Consider the following 21,961-nt stretch of genomic DNA (forward strand, 5'->3'; position numbering starts at 1 on the left):
ACACGGGAGTTCATGATTGCACATATGTGACCGTACCAGAGCACAGCACACAGTTAGAAAGAAAAACAAAGGAAAAAAAAAAGCAAACAAAAGAAACAAAAGAAAAAACACCAGAATAGTTTTTACTTTTTTCAGGAGGAAAGCAGATTAAAAGTTAAAGCATGTTTGATGGCTGAATCCAAGACTTCAAATCGAGACTCCTAAGGAACTTGGCCAGTCTTCAAACTGTTGTCTTCCAATTTAGATGAAGCAATGTCTAAATCACAATATGCAGCCCTCCCAACACACTCATGTTTCCCTGTGTGCTAAAAACACTCCTCGTTCAGCACTGTATTGCTCTCTGTGAGTGTCTGAATCCAACAAGTATTTCCCAGGACAGCAGTGAATAAACAATGAAAGACCTAGTTTCTGTCTCCCTTCATAGGTCAGTACGGCTGACCTGTTATTACCCAGGTAATTATCTTTAATACTAACTATAAATAATTCCCCTAGCTGCAAAGCTAAAGAAAAAAATACATCGAGACAACTAACAAAAACCCTGCTATTAATCTCCTGATATGAATTGGACATAGAAAAATAATTTATGTGGCAATCATTGGCCTTATTGTTTATAGTCTAACTATTTTTAAAATGAAAGCTCTTACCAAAATATTTAAAAAGAACCTTATAGTTCTCTAAAAACGCAGCTATAGAAACAAAATCTGTTACTGTGAGATGCTGGGAAGCCTTTAAAACACAGTTGTAAATGATTATTCTAGACTTATCTTCAAATTTGGGATCTGCCACCCCACTTATGTGCAGATGTGATTGATCTGAACAATAGAATAAATGGAAACTTCTCTGTGTGCTGTGTAAACTTAAGTCATAAAAGGCCATGCAGCATCTACAGGTCATTCAGTGGGATGTTAGCTACCACGGGAAGAGTATATCTACTCTCATCCCACGATGTTGGAGCATGTGAGTAGATAATAGCAATTGGTACAAGACTTTCTACCCAAAAGGCAGGTAAAGCTGCTATTTTAATGATTCCTCCTGTTTATGCAGTACAATTCCAACTTTTCAATATGCCCTCATCTACTTGGTTGACTAGAAAGCCTTCTAATTCATTTAAACTTACGATGCACAAAATCAGTAGACAATAAGTGGCTATGGATTTATACAAGTAAATGTTGGGAAGTGTGTGATACAGCAATGTATGAATGAGCTAACAGCTGAATTTGAAAATGTTGTGAAGCCTTAGAAACATGGTTTTTTCTAAGGTTACAGAAGGCCGATGCTAAACTGTCATTACTATAGCTTTCTTTTTAATTGTTTTGTCTTTCTTAAAATTGGATATCAAAGAGTTAAGTGGGTATAATTCTGTTACTTTAAGGGCTCCTCGCTGAAAAGCTTCGAGTGGAAAGATTAGTTCTGTAGGATTAAGTAGTAAATTTGCTATAAGACAGCTCCTATAATCCAAAGTTTCTATCTATTAAATCATTACCTCATTCATTAATTCTAGTTTCTTTTTGCAATATTACTTTATTCTGGATATGCCTCATCTAAAAATTTTACAACGTTACATGCCTGGAGAATACTGTTGGTTCCATAGTCATTATTTTTCAGTTTTAATTTTTTATTAAAAGCTCATTGTAAGGAACCTGCAAATAAAAATATACCAGGCAATGAAATTAACAATACCCAATTCATACATCTCTGTGAACCTCTGTAGAATAGGAGTAGCCATTCCATAGTCATATTCTGAGGGGATATCATCTGCTATTACTGAAACAGACACCTTTGTTTGTTTGCTGAAACAGACACCTAAATTATCTGGCATTTTCTGGATCTGTTAAGTTGGGTGACTGCTGTGCACATGCATGGGCTTTGGATGATCAGCTTTCATGAAGACTGTCCCTGGTTTGTCCAAATATGAGTATTATTGAGGGAGCTTGGTGACATTCTATGACATGCTCAGTAAAGAACCCCTTTACCAGACTTACAATCTGCGGCAGTGCTGACACAGAACTGCCATCTTGCTGGTTCAATTTGCAGCAAGCAGTCTAAGAAGCAACTTTCTGCACGTGATGGTTTTCTACCGCAACTACAGTGTCGCAGCTCTGGCATGTGCTTCCAGGCCAAAGCGGTGGTGTGCTGTAGATCTTTAGGAACTGTTTTTTGAAAACCCAACATGTAAATGGCATTTTCATATATCTAAAGTATCTTGTAAGGCCATGTAACTGCCTATGATGATTTTTTCCCCCTTCCTAAACAAGTTTGAGAAGAAGTGTCTCTTTTAAAACAAAACCCTGGTCAATGCACCAGTTTTTTGACAGCCAGCTAATATGCATCTAGTCATTTCCTTACCTTGATAGGTTCTCCGTGGGGAGACATGACCTCATTGGAGAGCTCCATCATCTTCAGGGCCATCAGTGCTATCTGGACAGCATGTGTGTCACTCTCTCTGTGCAATCCCCCTGCCACACAATATGCATCTCCGATGGTCTCCACCTAGATATAATATAATTTGTCCCTTATAAATAAATGGAAGAAGACAGCACAACAGAATTATACAACAGGAACCTGAGCGCCAGGCCTTACGGAGAAGCCGGATAACTGAGGGTGTCAGAAGGAACTCTTTATTTCATAAAATGCATGAGGTACCAACCCCTGACTTTAGGATAGTAAACTGAAAGACATTACAGTCTGCAAAGACACTGTCAGATAATCAGATGGTCTCTACTGTAGACTTACTACTAATCATGTGCTCTTTTCTTAAAGCAAAACAACAACAACGAAAAAACTATACGTAAAATGGCTTTTGTACAAATAAATGGATTTGTTTTAAGTTTATCTTTATTCATGATTTCATATTTATTTATGTGTATATGTGTTTATAACTCATATAGGTGTGGGTGTCTACAGGTGCCAGAGGAGGGCATTGGATTCTTTGAGTTCCAAGCAGTGGTGAGACGCCCAGTATAGGTGCTCAGAACTGAACTCATGTCCTCTGGAAGAACAGGAAATGCTCCTAATAGCAGAGACATTTTGCCAGCCCATAGTTGGCATTTCTAGTAAGTTTTGATAAACTTGGGATCACTTTCCCATCATATATTCATACATAATGAATTCTCCATTCATACAAAACTTTGTCATATGAATTCAATAAAAAAGTATGATATAAAATGAAGCCACTGCTAGCAATAAAAGCAAGAGAGATAGGACTTTTCTGAAGGATTTCTGAGAATGTTTGCAATTATTATGAGCATATATGGGTATTAATCACAAAGGATGGATAGAAGCCAAATTGTCAGCTGGGGAATGAAAGCAACCATGCTCACAAGGACATTTTAAAAACGCTGCTATGTAAACTTGAACTATGCTAACCGTCATCTTCATTGTTATTTCCAGGAGCAACTTTGCATCTGTGAATGGCTACAGAGAGCTATATGTTCATTTACCAACTTTAATACATATATAATTCTTGTCATTCGAGTAGGTTAACTTTTCCTGTCCTCACACTATGCTATTCTCCTCTAAAGTCCATTTTGAATTATAAAAGTAAAAAGAAAACAAAGGGAAAGAGGGACAAACAGTATGATTATTTCAGATAATTTCCATTATGGCTGGAACAGGCCTTGGGATGCCCCAGAGTTGTTCTTATCTTGATTCTGCTAAGGTAGGACGCTCTTCTCACTGTGCCTCTCGTGCACGCCACTGAAGTTCTGTTACCACTCAAACACACTAAATGCAGTCTCCCTCACTCTTCATCTGTCGAGAACAAACAGCAGCTACCTGCTTGCTTATCCCTCATGTTCTTAAAGCATCACATTATTAGAAATCTCTGTTTAAAGCCTTGTGCAGAGCGATGATCTTTTAGCATCTGTATTTCTTCTACTCCATAATCAGCTCTTTCCCCCCATACATTCCTTAACTGGAATGCTATATATAGTCCTACACTCTTTACCAGCGCACTAGACGTAAAACCTCTGAGTATGTCCACTCGGTTCGCTGCATCACCAGCACCCAGTTATGCACAAGCAAGCAACAGCACCCTGCTCTCCCTCAGCAAGGTGCCTATTCCTTCCACTGCCGTCATATTTTAATTGATTATCACGCCATGTCTTACAAAGACTCTACCCAGACAAAAATCCCAGCATGGAGGAAAAGAGGAAGGAATGAAGTCTTAGCCCTACCTGGGGAAGAGATTTGGGAATTTGAGTACTGCTTGAAGAGGGGAAGTTGGTTTTCATTAATGATGTGCCACACCTGGTGTACCGAGCACAGTCTATGGGAGGTTCTGTGCCTAAAAGTCATTGGTCAACCCAGACTGAACTTTGTGGGTTTTAACAAAGAGACAAAGGACAGGAAGTTGGGTGAATAGAAAGGTGGGAGAGGTTCAGGAAGCGAAATGAATATGATCAAATACAATATATGAAACTCTGAAAGAATTCTTTAAAATATTTGAAAAAAATAGACCTTTCTCGTTTATCGTAAGCTATTTCCGGCTATTTTCATGCAGTATTGGAAACGAGGAATGGTGGACATGGCGGCTGGGGAACTGTGATTCGTGGTGTGCTATCTGACTCCATCTGCAGCTAGTTAGCCAAGCAACACTGTGAACAGGCTCCTTCTGGGAGGGACACAACTTAGAAGTCCTTGATAGAACCGTTGAAAGCAGGGGGTGACAAATACTTCGTTGTCACTCATACAACTGTTTGTGTGATGGAAAAAGACTCACATCTCACTGTTCTGAGAGAACAGTCATTCTCCATGGAGAGCATAGCTAGAAATCAACAGTAAATTCCACAAGAGACCATCAAATGTAACTGAAATGGTGCCAATTATTTTATCTGTAATTATACAAGGGCCTCTTCCTCACCCTCCCTTAAGAGAAAGTGAGAACTCCCTCAGATTTCCTGTAAGAAATTTCAAAGGGCAAGGGCGTCTAGCATCTCCACAGAAATAAGGCGGGCTCTGCTTATTCCCATAAACAGTACATATTTCTTCCCAACAGTTAATATCCTTTATGTTGGGCTGAACTCTGGAGTAACCAACCACTGTGACAAGCTAAACAGATGATTTCAGTCAAAGGAAGATGAATGTTTTATTCTTACTGTTATCATCTAAATGAGGAAAAGCAGTGCAAGCCAGTGAAGCCTTTTAATTAAACAGAACTGGGAAAACTGGATTCAGTTGTTTCCCTTTTATAATATCTTTTTTAAAGAAATGACATATTTGGCATCCAGGACACACTTATCTTGTCGGATCCTTAGTGTCTAGACAGACACCTAGGTGTTCCCTGACACCCCTTAAAGAATCTTAGGGTCCTGAGCTACAACACTTAGCAACTACAAAACCTTTCTAACAGCTCTGTTCGCAAAGGTTATGAGACACGGTACATTCTTCATGGCTCTTGGGGAGTGGGGGGGCTATTGATCTTGTTCTTTTACAATTGGGAAATCACTTGTCCTGTTCACAAAATAAGAAAAAGAGAGGACAGGATCTGAAGGTGGGAATCATTAAAGGTCTTAAGTAGCTGAATTTGATCTCCTGCTAACTGCCTATAAAAAGTATCAAGTAAACTGTGTTGAATTAATCTATTTTGGGACAGTTTGCATAAACCTTTTGTATCTTTAAAACTAAAGAAACAAAAAGGATAAAGTTCCCCTCTGTGAATTATACCTTTAATTAGTTCTTGTTTATCTCAGTTTCCACAGTTAAGTGGCTGGTCCATGGATGTCTAATCTCTACCTTTTCACTCTAAGAACCATCCATTCACCCTAATCTCGGTTCATTCTATGCTCCTTTTTAGAAAACAATGTGGCAGACCTCTCCGGGAACAATTAGTTCATACTGAGCTATTTCTGGCTGGAGAACACCCACATAATTAATGCACAATTCCTGACCCCCAGATATAGCTGTGTGACCCAAATGCAGAGAACTGTTCATTTGCACTGGAGTTCACTTGGGAGCTGGGCCTTTCCAAGGCGACTTCTGCCTGCTGAATTATTCTAGTTCCACTTTTCCTACCTTGTAGACATCCAGCTCTCCACACTGTTGGTCAAAGCGAGTATAGAGAGCGTTGAGCATGGTGATGACCTGCAGAGGTGAACACTGAGAGCAGATGGCAGTGAACCCTACGATATCTGAGAAGAGCATGGTGACCTCATTGAACTTCTTGGCTTGCACAATTTGTCCTTGCCAGAGCTGCTGAGCAACCTCAGAGGGAAAGATAGAACACAGGAGATCTACCGTCTTCTTCTTCTCCTCCTCCAGGGCTTGGTGGGCATGCTCCAAGGTTGCCTTCAGCTTTCCCAACCTCTTCTTGAGGCCATCTTGAGCCCGTGCCTGTTCCCCTATCAAGACAACATCCCTCAGGGCATTATGAATCGGGATGTCAGACAGATAGAGACCCCGTCCTGTGAAATCTTCCAATCTGTCCACACACGGCGACCCTAAGAACAAGATGGCACTGGATTCAACGATGTAGATCATTTGACCTTTGAGGTCCATAACCTGCAAAGGAAAGGAGAACCCATTAATGGGTTAGTCAAGTTCCCCAATCCTTCCTGAAACTGCAGAGGGAGTGGAAACTGGGATGATCTTTTTGCATCTGACATTAGAAGTGGATACTGAGATAATCTATTTTGTTTCCAACTAGCTATAGAATAACTGACTTTTTAATCACTTCCAGTTTGGTTCCAGTTCTGAAATTTATGCAGACATTTGAAGAATATACTAAGATATGCTACACAGAAATTATGAGCTTCTCTGCAGCAAGAAAAACGCCTTGCTTTAAAGCCCCACGAAGCACCACCTGGGCGCGCTTGCTGCCAGCTTCTTCTCATAACTCTCTGGTAGTTAACCTGCAGCTCTCACCTAACACGGTGCTCATAAAAACCTGGTTTGCATTCAGCCTGCCCTTCTCCGCTGCTCATTCTGTCTTTTCTCACTATGGTTTCTTCCTCCTTTTTTTTGCTCTTCTATTTTAGCAAGCTTCTCTTCCCCCAAGAGTGGTTTACTCCATCTGGAAAGCATAGGAATTAAAATGTCTCCAAATATGTATCCAAACTTTTCTTTTCCTTTTTTTTTTCTTCTTTCTCTAGACTGATAGAGAAACTTATTTTGGGTGTGATCATTTCTCCAGGGATTTTAGCCTAAGATAGCTGGGTCTTACAAAAGAGGCCATGTCTGTGTTTCAACTTTGCCTTCAGCCTTTAACGAAGGCTGTTCTTCTAAACGCAAGGAAAAGTCTAAGCCAACATACAGACACAAATGTACCCAGAGGGCCTTGTAAGAGGTAATGCTGAAAGAAAAGGTCTTGGACCACACAATTCACTTATATACAACATACAGAGATGTACATATGTATGTGTTTACAGTGTATCAGAGTCCAAGCCATGCAAGTGCTCAGCAATGGGGGATGGAAAAAATAAAACCACTCATTGCATGTGTTCATCAGTGAGAGACTGCGCAAATAAAATCGAGCATAATCACTCAGTGTAATAAGCCATGGCCTCCACGCCACTGAGACAGACCAACGTCCAATAGCAGGGATGGATGGGCAAACTCTCTCCTTCACTGACAAATGTATTTGTAGGGGCTTGATTCTGTTATTCTGTTGCTGTAAACATGTACACATACACACATACACCCTACTTCCTTTGTAGTTTTGCTACCGTATACATCACTTAAAATAGCTAAATATACTTTTCGGTAAAAAAAAAAAAATTAACAATACAGCTGTTTTCATTTTGTGGAACAGCCAGTGCACCTGGGGGTTTATTTTTCTAAGATCATTCCTTATCTATGAATATGAATGGCATCATCACCACGGAGTTAGTAAACTTTCATTCCTGAGATTAAATAGTTGCCTCCATTCTTTATCGTGAGAGCATGCCCGTTCTGCCACACACATTTCATAGCAATTCATCAAGTTAGCTATTCCTCCACACATTTATATATCGATTCAAATTCACCTACTTGCTTCTTACAGCATACAGCTTGGTTCTTACAAAACAATTCCTTTTATTACTCAAAGCCAGTGACCTCTTTGATAATAACCAGAAGCAGATTTTCATGTGAACACTTCTAGCTTGGTTATAAAGCTCTCCATTTTGGTTTTTATATTTGTTCACTTATCTTTAATGTCTTCACCGTTGTGTGTGTGTGTGTGTGTGTGTGTGTGTGTGTGTGTGTGTGTGTGTGTATGTGTGTGCACCTACATGCCGTCGTACATGTGGAGGGCTAGAGAGAACTTGTAAAGACTGTGCTTCTTTCTACCCTGTAGTTTCAGGAACCGAACACATTCCAGGTTTGGTGGCAAGCACCTTTACTCACTGAGCCATCTCGCCCTATACTTGTTTTGAGATTGGGTCTCATTTACCTGAATATACAATCAAAGATGGCTTTGAACTTCTGATTCCTCTATCTTCTGACTGATAGGATTAGAAATATGTGATATATCCCATAGGATGTTGGGGATCAAACCCTAGGCCTTCATGCAGGCCAGGCAAGCATTTTACCAATTAGAAGAGCATGTCCACACCCTCACTGCAATTTTAAGAGGCAAACTGTGTTCAATAAATAATTGTAATCAATGAAGTAGGCAAGAAAAATTAACATAGGAATAAATTCACTTGTTAAAAATCATTTTAGAATTCTAGACAGGTGCGTTAGCCAAATGGCACATTTTCATTTGTCTTATGATTTCTTCCCTTTAAAAACGAAACAACTGGTTTTACTTTGAATCCGTGCTATATTTTCCTTACCCTTGAAGATTTCTTCACTAAGTTATCCCATCTCCTCACCCGTATGACAAACTGCATATTCAACATTGTCATGATGCCGCTAAATGTCTGGTTGATTTTGGGAGTTAGAATTTCAAAGAACTCTTCAAAGTTGGGCTTCCCTTGGAAGTCCCTCTTGTTCACCAGCCTTCTGATGCCATTACCCAGCTGCAGAATGGCCAGGTCACGGTCCAGCATGAAGTGGAATGGGAAAGTTTTGCAGAAGAGCGAAGTAGGGATCACTAGCGAGGACTGGGGTTTGCCTGGGGACAGAGAAGGCTTGGTGCTCTTCACGTGGACCGAGTAGAGCAAATAGGGCTGGTTCACGAATTCGGTACACTCACTTCGGAAGCAGGGAGGCATCAGGGACACCTCCACGTGGCTTTCGTACAGTATGCGAGCAGCCGCTTTAATGATACCGGGGAGAAGCAGGGCTGTGGTTCTCTTCGGGAAGAAGTAGTAAACATTTAGAAAGTCCTGGTCCTTGTCCAGGCACAAGATGGAGGCATCTTCCAGTCGCCCCCGCCTCTCCGCCTCCTGGCAGTGGCTGCTCTGCTTCAGGAGCGTGCTGAAGCTGTTGAGAAAGTCCTTCAGGGTGCCGCCAACCACGCCCAGGATGTGCTCATCTTCCTCATAACAGATCTTGAACAGTTCCTCACCCAGAGAGTCTTTGAGCACCTCCACTGGGACACCTGCAAGCACACAGCATAGTCAGCTATCAAGCGTGTCAACTCAGAAGAGGGTGGCTCGTGGTTCCACCACATGCAACTGCCCTTATCTAAATGCGGGCACTCAGCTTACCAACAGAAGTTAGCTTTTAGAATTCTCATCACTCTGATTACCAATCCACAAATGACTGACATTGCACCAAGAATGAGTAGTTAAGTGGGATGTACGACTTTTTAATCTCTCACAACTATAAAGCAACTAGGGTTCCAAGGTTAAGTCCATTTCAGAGGAAGCCTGTCTGTCTTTCTCTTAACCACATGATGTACCTTTTCTTGAAGTGTCCTCTACTCACTGGGGTCAGAGTATACACCTCAATGTAAGAGTCACAACTGAAGTTAATTTACACATGAAACTCAGTAATGTCTGGAGATGATTTCATGATGGGTTTTTGATTAGATGATGTACCCTGAGTGAATATTTCCATGAATTATATCATTTACCTTCAGCATCTTCTTCCTAAGCTTCCGACTCATCCCCATACTCTACATCCTATATTTTTATCATGTCTTTTGTGACTATAACTGCATCGTTTTCCTTACCTTTCCCTCTTCTAGTTCCACCCATATACCCCTCCTTGCTCTCTTTCACATTTATGAGTCCTCTTTTTCATTAACACATATGCATCTGTATATTCATTTATATTTCTAAATAATAAAGTGCTCAGTTTGCATTATGCTACTTGTACGTGTGTTTTCAGGGCTGACCATTTAGTACTGGAAGATGAGTTGATGTATTCTTTTCCCAAGAAGACTGTTTCTGCTATGCTGAGGATTTCCTAGTTTCCTATAGTTCTTTGTTTAGGCTTGATCCTTGTGGGCTTTCCTCCACCCCATTTGGCCTGCCTATAGGTATTATCTTGATTAGCTCATATTTAGACAATCTTGTTGGTGAGTCTTTATGGGTGCAGCCTCTTGTATTGCTAGGAGATACAATCTTACAGTCAACTCCCTGATCCATTGGCTTTTCTGGTTTCTCCACCCTCTCTTCTGCAATGTGACCATTGGTCTGTGCTCCACAAGTCCGTTCTTTGATTGGTTGTGGTTCTCTGTTATGATTTCCTTCTGTGGCAGAGATGTTTCGTACATTTTTTCCCTTGGTAAAGTGGGAATCTATGCTACTCTCTTTGAGGACTATTGTGATGTGTGGGAATTATGTTTAGAAGAGTGTCTATCTTCCAAGGATGGCTCAATATAAAGTACCCATCATTACTACTACGTTTCTTAAAAGTACAACTTTTCCTAGTCCACACTCTGAAAAAGTTTCGGCAGTAATCACTACTGATCTTTCCCCTGTGGCTAATTATTAATGTGAGAATGCTGGCAGAACTATTTTCCCATGATTGCTTCCTGCCTCTAAAAGTACTCTTCAATTTACCTTGTTGAACAGAAGTTTTCATATACAAATGAGAAAGACATAGTTTGGTTTAAAACCAAAGTCTGTGAATGTGAAAGTCTGAGAATCCGCTTCCCACCCAGACTTATCTAATCTCTGCAAATAAACAACAGGAAAAGAGGAATGTTTGAGGCCACAAAACAACATGTTGTCGAGAAAGGGTTGCTCTGCATCAACACACACAGAGGTCAAAGACTTCAGGCTGGGAGTCACTAACAAACAAATACAAACATGTTAAAAGAAATATTAGTTATCAGGGATGTGGTGTGCTTCCTAATTTCCTGTACTCAGTTTTATTTGTTACCTGCCGCAATTGCTTCTTCTGCAATTATTCTTTCAAGGTCTTCTTTTTCTGAAGAATTCCTGGGAATAATTAAATATCTTAAATTAAAAACTGATAAACAAGTGCTGAAAATTCAGATCATACGCAGCATGTAGATAATCATATGTGAGGATTCTTTTCCAGAAGCAAATCTTGACTTGCTATATGAGATTTAATGACCTAAACAACCACTGTTGGGAAAACCCCCAGTGTGTTCATAGCATGGAGTCTCTCCTAATTCCTCATGAAGCATATTTGCCTTTGGGGTTCATTCGTCATGAGAGAGAATCTATACTAGCATGTAACCAGGAGTGGACGATGGTCTAGAAGATGATGTCAGGACAAGGTTACATGGCTGATGCACACTGTCTTGCACATGGAGGGCTTGAGTTCCACAACCAACACTGAAACAAACAAGGAGATGTTACGTTTTTAGGATGATCATCTCAATGAGATAAAGATCTACCTACAATGGGTCTCGCTATTGTTCTGCATTGTCTTTTTCTGATGCAAAAACATAAAATACTGGGGTTCTTACTGTTGAGATTAGGAATCTTTATCGTTTTATTTCAGACCCCAGTCTCCCAAATTTTATGCCTGATCTTACACACAAACTAGTTAGAAATCAATTTTTTCATCAATCGTTGCGTTCTAGAAAATGGAAGCTTGAAAGAATAGCAGCATGTATGAGGATCAATAGAAGGCTGAAAGAATTTCAAATGGGAAAACTTTTTGTTTTTAACAATCGAAAACATTTAAGATGGCATCACTCATTTTATGTACCATATGATTAGCTAAAAAATCAGCTGTGTGGTTTCCCCCTGGATTTTAGTTTACGTTTTGCTATGTTTATTTTATTTTATTTCAGTTTTTTGGAGATGCGGGCTAAAGTTAGCATCTTCTGCTTTTTATTTTCTTTGTGTAGCACCTAATTGATGCTTTATAATTTAGATGTTTTTACACTGTGCAAACCACATATTCTTCTTGACCACCAATGCTCAGCTGTATGTAAGTCCGTGGCTTCCTCCATCCACTGCATGGCTTTGTCATTCATGTCTACCGACTTGCTTTGTGAAGACTTAGCACGATAGTGACTGATTCTGGCGAAATTTGCCAAACTCTTCCAGCTCTTTAAGAGCATAAAAAGCTCTATTTAATTGCAAGGTTCAATTTGTCATTAGCTGAGCCAAGTTTAAATGCAGGTATACTTCATCTGTTTTAAATAGCATCCTTCTAAAGCATAGTATAATTTAAGAAGTTTTAAAAGGAGATACTTCTGAGAAGGAAAATTGGCCAGAGAACCACTTTGTTGCATAGAAATATGATGCTTATAAGTATGTAAAGTACTAGGTGGAATTATTTTACCTAAATGGGCCATCAGACTCAATTTGGACATGGAGAGCCACAATCCTTTGTTAGATAATTCATCAAAGTACCAAACTCTTATTTTTCTTCTTTGTTTTTTAATCATCTAAGCAGATTTATTTAAGCAGGGCTCCTCACTATATTACTGATATTTTCTGACATTCATACAGCCAGATGAGTGCAGAACAGACCTTTGTCATTCTGAAAAGCACACACTGAAGTGTAAATGAAATACTCCTTGCTTTAGTAAACACAGCAGACAAAGACTTTTGAGTGGCCAGCAAACCCAACCCCCTCTCTCTCTCTAGTGGCCAGCATACCCAACCCTCTCTCTCTAGTGGCCAGCATACCCAACCCTCTCTCTCTAGTGGCCAGCAAACACCCCCCCCTCCACACGCATACACACATGCACACACTTTATGATTTTTGTCCACCAGGTGGTGGAGAGAGAATGACAGAGACAGAGACAGAGAGAGGGAGGGAGAGAGTTGCTGCAACACTTCCCTGAGCAGCAGGCGAGGTCACAGTGGCTGTACAGATAAGAACTGGGCTCTCATCCCTCATTCAAGGACAAGGCACTGCTTAACCCATTTTTTTTTGTGTGTGTGTGTTTTGTTTGATTTGCAAGTCCCAGAAATAAGCTGCATGAAACAGGGTGAGGGTGTGTTCATCTGCTGGCAGACCAAGGACAGCACAAACAGTAAAGTGCGGCATCGACATTGCCCAAGAATGAGATAACAGGACAGGAGGCAGAGTCACTTCACACAGGAGCAGGAAGAACATACTGGTCAACTGGGTCAGCATCATGGACCGGTGTCTGCATCTGTTTTCCTTAAGATTTCCAAAGGAAATAATTGTTGTGGATTTTACTTTTCGAGGGCCCTTTTACAGGATGCACCACACGAAACAGATCTCCATCCAGCAGCAGGGACGTTTCAGAGTGAGAAGGCCTGAGAATAAATCTCAGTGCACTGGCTGCCAAGGACTTGAGCCTATAGCCCCAGTAGCACCGCAAGATTGACTTGAAGCTATCTTATCAGCCTGCCTGGGAATTAAGGGGAGAGGCGCCTGGGATGCTTGTCAGCTCAGTCCAGTAAAGAAAGCTTCCGTCAGACACAGATTCACACTCTTCCAGGCTGTCCATGACCGTTTCTTGGCTCAGCTGAGCTGCCTGCATAAAGTCTACCAGCAGTTACTCAGCAGGAAAATTCAGCCTGGATTATCCATACAGCAGACTACTAGATTATAGGGAGAAGTGTTTGTAAATTGTACCCACCATGGTGTTGGTTTGCATAGTTCCAAAGTTCTATTCTGCCAATGTAAACTCAGAATTTACTCTGTTATTCACATGTTGAATACTTAGAACGGGGATGGTCAATTTATCCACCAGAAGCACGTGAACGGCTTTATTTTAAAAGCCAATTATCCAAACCAGATTTAAAACAAAACAAAACAAAAACACAATCCTCCTTCCCTTCCCTTCTGAAACCTGGAAAAGTACATTTGTTTTCAAGTTTGTGGTTGCCAACACTTCAGGTTTTGATATATAACAAAAATCTAGTAACTATTAACATATTCTGTAAGGATTTATTATTTTGAAACAACATTTGTAGGATGAGGTTTCATACAACTGAAGTAGTATCGCTTACCTGTTTTCCTTTATTTTGTGCTTTGCCAATGTTCTCTGAAGTGCAAGGTTCAGTCTCTCAAACTGGAATTAAAAAGAGATATTTCTTTAAGATGTCTTTAAAAACAATGCAAACGTGTGTTAGATGGTGAGTGCCATGGGTTTGATATATTGGGAACTGAGACTTCTTTCCGAAGTGGTTTTCGATCCTGGGAAGAACCAATGAGCTCAGACTTTTTTTTTTTTTTTTTTTTTTGTTAGTGGTTATAGGAGTCCCTGGGCCTTGCTCTTGGATATAAGTCTCACAGAGAATCAAGCTTGGTCTGATCCCAGACAGAAGATGTCAACTCTCAGTGTCAGACCTTCTTTAATGAAGGATTCCATGGCATCACTTCCTTTGGATGAGGAAGGCTTCCTGTACACACTCCCAAGATTTTCATTACAGAGTTCATTCTCTTCCCTTCCTAACTGATATCTCTTCCACCACTCACCCAAGGTCACAGTGCCCTTCCCACCCCACACACTCTACTCAAGTTTCCTTTATTCTAGTCTAAGAATCTTCAGTTATCTCTTCTGCTTACCTTTTAACCCTGAAAACTAATCTGTCACCAGAAGTGTGTATTTCAAGAGTATCGTGCTTGGGGTTGGGGATTTAGCTCAGTGGTAAAGCGCTTGCCTAGCAAGCGCAAGGCTCTGAGTTCGGTTCCCAGCTCCAAGAAAAAGAAAAAAAAAGAGTCTCGTGCTTGTCTTAATTATGGTAATTCCCATTTTTGAATTTGGTACTTACCAAATACCGGTACTTTCACTCTTTGATTTCTGAGTGTTTATGAGATTTCCTTTCATGCAAGACATACATATGTAGTTCCCCTTCATCTAATATGTACTTCTTTACTATCTATGGATTTATTTAAATATCTTTGTTTCTCCTTGATAAACAAGGAAAAACATTGAAGAGAAGTGTTCAGGTTTGGATCCTGGTTGAAAATCGCACATGTCTATGCATGGGTACGAGATCATCGAATCTTAATTTCAGTTTATGTAGAGGAACGTCAAGAACTTTCTGGATATGACCCAAGTTGGGAAATTCCTTTTGCCTTAATCTATTTATATCTCTCATAGAGTTTCCACTAGTCACAGAAGGCAATGTTAAAAAAAAAAAAGTAGAGAGAGCTTTTTTGAAAAGGGCTTTGAATTCTAAATATGTAAATCAAGCTCAGAAAATACATACAAAATTTATTCAATGAAAATGCAATCACTAAGAAGAAATTAAAAGAGAATTTAAATCTATAGTGAGGAGCACATTTTTGAGGAGGGGACACATCTGTGACAGGATGAAGAGAAAATGGTAGTTGAGTCCAGAAGGTAGAACCTGGAGAAGACCCTGTTGACCCAGTGACTGCAAAAAGCCGGAAAGAGCAGCTGAGTAACAGGTACAGAAGGGCACACTACCTAGTGACTTTTTATAAAAAGGTAAAAAAGGGGTTTTAAAAAAAGCCCAATGAAACTTGGGAGATTTTAAAGGAGCATCTCAAATGGGTGCCTGGGAAACCCATCTTCTTAAGAGGCTTCTCACCAGTTACTCTACATCACTAGCAACAGGACACCAATGTGACACAAACCCAGGGAACCATAAGATTCTGTGAGTTCTCCCTTCTGCAAACCATACTCATGTGAGGAATGGGTCATGGGGTGAGGGAAGAGGGACGCTGCCTGTCCTTTACTGTAACCCAAGGTTTTCCTCGTATTGTCTGTCACCTAGTGGAGCAGAAACCCAGAAAAGGCAAGAATAATCATTTCTATGAACTCCTGATCAGAACTTTCAATGAGCTCTAAGAGAGAAAACCAGTTCTATTACTAGGGAGTTTGTCCTTTTTCCTGTGTGGTACTGCAGGACATTTATTTCTGTTGTTCTCCAATTAAACACTCAGGGGTATTCTTTTGCTCTTAAAAACAAAAAAAGCTCCTTTTTTGTGTTTCCCATGCTCTCCAGATCAACTTTGTTAGGTCCTCACTCCGAACATGCATTGACATAGCAAGTTGGAGAAGAGTAAAGTTGATACTTTTCCCAGCATTGCTGGAGATGATGGAACAATTGTTTTTCCAGATTTTCCACTCGGACCAGATTCATTTTCCTTTAAATAAAACCATGGACTTCTTAGGGAAAGATGAGTAGATTACTGTAGTGAACTCTTGTGGGGATTTAACTTTGTCTTATAACAGTGTTGTAAGTGTGTGGCTTCTTCTAGGGCAGACATGACCACCAGCCATCCCTGAGGAGAGGTTGCTACTCTGATCCACCACAGCTATAACAATGGAATAAAATAATACAGCGATAGCCAAGTCTATTGTTATAGTATAGAGGTTCCTGAGACTTCCTAGCAGCGGAACCTGGCATAGGGAGTTCTTCCTTTAAGATTCCGCTATTATTTTCTGCTGCCCTGCAATTGTGCTTGATCTTGCAGGATGCAGGAGTCCATAAGTGGTGGAAGATTAAGGATGAGACTCTTTTTTTCAGCTTTGTGAAGTCATCACTCACAATGTATTTAGGATGAGGTAGCGGTTTTTTGTGCTACCCGTTGCCTTGTAAGTAACTGTAATAAACTCATCTGTTCCTGAAGCTGGACGTGGATGGAATCCTTACCCTCATTTGCTCTGTCATTGTAGCCTATCTAGGGTGATTGGAGCTTTTATTCACAGCTCCCAAGGAAAAGTCAAGCAACAGACTGACTTTTATGAAAAGGTGTAGGTTCAAATAAAATACACAGGTTTTCCAAGGCAGTGTTTCCTGGCAAGAGCTGAGGAATGGATGTCTTTTTTTTATATACTATATTTCTTTTGATTTATCAATCTAGACACTGAGGTGAGTTTAGACTGTAAAGCCATAGATAAGATTCACATTAATTAGAGTTCATAACAAAAACCCAAACAGTGCAGGACTTCTCTACATACACAATGAACCTATACATCAATTTTCTTTTTAGTTTAGTGTAATACTTTAGAACTAAAACCACTATTTGTTTTAAAAAATGTATCTCAGAATTCAGTATATACATACATAGGGTAGTAGTCTTCTGTGGAGTTTTGTTTTGTTTTGCTTCTTGTTCTCTGTGCCTTTATATTTGGGAAGTCTCTATTCTGAACTTTAAAGAAATTATCTATAACCTTTATGTTTTGCAATGATGTGGCTCAGGGAATTCTTGAATGATAGAAAGTTTGTCTTATTAGTAAACCAGCATTATTATCAATTTTATTTGTCATGAAAACTGTCATTTGGTGTGATAGAGAACATGTAGGAATTCTTGTTCAAGCATAATTTGGTCATGAATGTAGCATGAGGACAGTCCAGGAACATTGGTATGAATGCTCTGAAATTTGTAGAGAATTTCACTGTTATAGTTAATAGAGGAGCCATGATTTCAGTTGCCTACTGCAGGTACGTGTATGCATGTGTGGAGTGCTATTCTGTACACAAGTTCACCTGTGTATACCAGTAAACTTCAGCGATAAAACATGGGTCTTACTTCTTCGGCTTTGTTTTGTTTACATGTTAACACGAGATACATCATTGGGGTTCTCTAATTAAGCTTGTCTGGCTAGCTAGAAAGCCCCAGTGGTCTACCAGTCTCCACCTCCCTAGTGTTGGGATTATAAGCATATGTCACCATTCCCAGCTCTTTGCATGAGTTCTGAGCATTAAATACAGGCTCTCTTTCATACCTGTGTATCAAGCATTTTGTCCACTGAGCTACCTCTCTGAAAGTCTCTTCAGTTTTTAATGCTTCTCTAAACCGATAATATTTTAATTAATAAGGACAAATTATAATGCTATGAATTATCAATGAGATGCAGACTCATCTCAGCTATTCCTTTCACTTTGAAATAATGATACAATTCTACGTGTCCGAGTTGTTACTTTTCAAGCAGAAATGGTGGTAAGTTTCATTAGGGGATCAAGAAACTCCCTTTAAACTCAACCAGCTCACTTCTATGGAATGAGACATCCTATCATAAATCTTCTCAGGCTAATGGATTTTTATACTTCCCATACCCTACAGAAACATAAGTGGAGAGTTATAGCTGATTCTAAACTAAGAACTAATATGTCAAACTGAATCTTGAATATCAATGTCTTTCATAAGGTAATTGAAGTAACTGAAACTAAAATGTGAGCACTAAATGTGCCAAGCAAGAAATATTCACGAAAAATGATGTATCTATAAAAAGACCAAGCAGATATTTGGACAGTTGATAAAGCATGATAGACTGTTTACTACAAATTTCAAACATAATCAACATTGGTGCATTTGCTGTCATAAATCATATGACCTTAACTGTGGAAGTATGCCTATGAATGCCAAAGGTAGTCCTCCCTACAAGAATTCCTATAGATTCTTCCTCCTTCCTCGATGCTGCATGGTATTCTGGTCAGAGCTCAATATTTGCACTCATGAGTCCAAATCCAAATACCAGCACAGCTCATTCTAACTAATACTCTTTGGTACCTCACCCTAGATTTTTCTTACATAAAAAAGAACAGTTTTCAGTAGTCTGCCTGTTCTCTTCCAGATTCTGAGAAAGCACACATGTGGTTTTTCCTCCAGGAAATAGGAAGAGAGAAAGAAAGTACATGGCATATAAAAGATTTAAAAAATTCCCAGAACTTCTGACTGGCCAGTCACTCAAGGTATTTCCAATATCAAAATCACTTAACAGAAGTTGACAATCTGGCTTCTTCTTCAATACATAGACAGTGAAGCAAAGTAATACAAAGATTCAGGAGAATGTGAGAGAGGGCAGTAGTAAATCTTCAGTCATCAACCCTAAAGACATGAGAAAAATTCAAAATAATAAAATAATCTCAAGGAACTTTACTAAGCTGTAGGAGAATGTAGACATCAAAGACAAAAAAAATTATCCAAGAAGAAAAAGAGATGTCAACAAACAGATTATTGAAGGAAAACATTGAACATCATTTATTTGTTATCTCTGTCCTTGGGTGAAACCTCCCAGACTGCAAGGCAAGGCACTTCAGTGAGAAGGGCTATGTCTTCCAGTCTCAACAAACCTGGGTATCTAAGGATCCCCCCCCCCCCCCCCCCACACACCTTTGTTGTTAAAGCATTATTGCTCTCCCACTGAAAGCCATTCGACTTCAGGTGAGCCACCCAACTTCTGTAGTATTTTCTGGGCAAGAGTAGAAGTTGATTTCACTCAGTGTATATTAACACACAGAAGTAGGTCTGATAGAACTCTACTTTACTGATAAAGGAAGCTGAGGCAGATGAAGCAAAGACAGGAATTTGTCAGAGACTAACTATCTTTTGGAAGGAATTCAAGATGTGAAACTTTTAAAGATTACACACAATATAGGACACTGTTATTTAAAAAGACAGTTTTCATGTTTCGGAGGAATTCTGTTTACCATTCTTTTAAAAGTGAGAAAATTCATTTCCAAAATATTTTCTTTTGAAAACCTTAGCGTTTCCAGTTCTGAAATACCACTATCATTGCTAAAGGGAAAACACTCACCTCTGGGAAAATGAGCTTGCCAATACTCTCTGCCAGGGTGTGTAGGTAGACTCTGTTGCGGCTTGTCTTTCTTTGGGGGTGACTCCCTTCTGCATTCTCAGCAAACTCCTGGCAGGTGGGCAGAGTGGCCTGGCAGCTCTCAGAGACTCCGGCCACCTCCTCTATTGGCTCCGTAGGAACCTGACCAGGAGCCAGTAAGGAGAAAGGACACTCCCCCGTGATCTTGAGATCTTTGAACTTCCTGCAGAACATGGTGTTCCTGGAGCTTGGCAGTGGTTTCCTCCTTATTAGCCGGTGTTGATGTGGACTGATGAAGATCTGCTTCTACTGACTCAAAGACACGAGTGGCCCAGCATCTATGAGCAGTGGAAAGTCAGAAGAGAAAGGACTTTACACACAACAGATAGCTAGATGCACAAAGAAAAAGGTAGTACAATCATCCACAGGGAAATTGCCACCAGAGTATCAAATATTATTTTCTCTAAACATCCTTAGCAAAAACTACCAATTTCCACCTTCTGCACCCCATTTGTTTCTGTTTGATTTCATAGGAACGATCTTCATTATTGCTTCATTAATGCGAGAACTACTGTATTTCATGTGTGTCCTGTCTACACATCAGAACAGTACATGCCAGTGCTCCCCTTAATACTTTATGTGTTATTCTATATATATTGAGAAACTATCTGAGTGAGGTAAGAATGAAACTTGGGTTCAGCTACACCTTAGTTAGCCAACACTGGGCCAAAACTGATGGAGTCTGACCCCAAGAGATTTATTTGTTACACATTTAAATACACTAAATCTTTGGGAAAAGCTTTTCGAATGACAATTACCACAACAAAGCTTTAGGTATAGTTACCTCCAGGAGACTCCTTTGTAAAATACATCTCTATAAGCACAGCACTTGTGACCTTTCCCACAAGAATTCTACTGACTGAGAAGCAATGCTTAGAATTTGGGGATTCATTGAGGACTGGCTTCCTTTCTTTGTTTCTTTTTGAAATGTTTTCTTATTAATCATTTTATTTGTTTACATTTAAAATGTTATCCCCCTTCCTGGTCTCCTTTCCACAAATGCCGCACCCTATCCCCTCCTCTTGACCTCTCAGAGGGCTCTCCCCTCCCACTCACCCATTCCTGCCTCACCCCTCCAGCATCCCCCTTCTCTCGGGCATCAAGCCGAGGACTGGCTTTCAGAACAGCAAAGATATCAGATATTCACGCAACCATTCCCAGTTTTCTGGACTGAAAATAGGTGTCAATTTCTTCTTTGAAGGAAAGAAAAAAAGAGAAGCCTATATGTTTGGCAATTTGGATTTTTCCAGTACTGCTGCAACTACACAGACCTCATATCCTTCATGGCATTTGCATGGATTTCTGTCTAGAAATGTACAGGTGACACTTAAACCGAGGAAGCTGTCATGCCAGGGAGAGGCTGAGGTCCTTCAACATGCTTTCCCTGTGCTTCTCTGCTGGTGACATCATTTCAAGTTCTCACACAAGTCCAATCCACTATTGCTAGTTATCTGCAGTGAGATTCTAGCTGGAATTCAGCATATTAACAATACCAACTGGGTGCATTTGTAGTCTCGTATTCTTGAAATGTCAAAACCACAAATTGAAAATGAATAAAAAAGGTTTCACTTCTGCTAATTCTTACACATCTAACATAGCACTGCAAACTTCAGATGGATATTTAATCCTTCTAGCATCTTCAGGATGCAGGTATTATCATCCCAGAGAGCCAGAAAATTTAGGTTATTTCCCCTCATTTGAATTCCTAGAAACCTTTTGCAAGAAATGTGTGTATATATGTGTATGTGTATGTATGTGTGTGTATATATATATATATGTGTGTGTGTGTGTGTGTGTGTGTGTGTGTGTATGTATGTATGTAGATAGATAGATAGATAGATAGATAGATAGATAGATAGATAGATATACTGTCTCAGTCTTTATTTCAACCCAACATAAGACAACCATTATTTTCTTATCAATTGTTGTTGCTAACTTCTATTCTTGTTTATGGATGAAATATATGACCAGAAAGTTGTTTTTTCAATAAAGGATTAGAGATTCTTTCAGCTCTGTACGCTATATAGAGTCTTAACTGCAACTAATCTGTTTTGCTTTTGCACTATGAAGAGGTCATAGGTCATATACAAATAGGCATGAATGTATTCCAATGAAGCATTTGAAAATCTGGCTGGGGTTCTGGAAATC

General features: G+C 39.8%; 1 protein-coding gene across 12 annotated transcripts in view; it reads right to left on the reverse strand.

The window, feature by feature from the left end:
- The window catches only part of Gucy1a1 (guanylate cyclase 1 soluble subunit alpha 1), a 62,999-nt gene that overhangs the window by 7,665 nt on the left and 33,373 nt on the right, over positions 1-21,961 (reverse strand). For 6 of the 12 annotated variants that reach the window (XM_087629716.1, XM_087629667.1, XM_087629668.1 and 3 more), the window contains 6 exon segments: positions 19,736-20,091; positions 14,229-14,290; positions 11,197-11,255; positions 8,754-9,463; positions 6,013-6,498; positions 2,347-2,490 (listed from right to left, as the gene is read on the reverse strand). In XM_087629716.1, coding sequence (XP_087485842.1) covers positions 2,347-2,490; positions 6,013-6,498; positions 8,754-9,463; positions 11,197-11,255; positions 14,229-14,290; positions 19,736-19,987 — 1,713 coding nt within the window. In that variant the 5' untranslated portion in view covers positions 19,988-20,091. 12 annotated transcript variants of the gene reach the window in all.

The sequence above is a fragment of the Rattus norvegicus genome, chromosome 2, assembly GCF_021556685.1.
Source record: "Rattus norvegicus strain SHRSP/BbbUtx chromosome 2, alternate assembly SHRSP_T2T, whole genome shotgun sequence".
Taxonomy (NCBI): domain Eukaryota; kingdom Metazoa; phylum Chordata; class Mammalia; order Rodentia; family Muridae; genus Rattus; species Rattus norvegicus.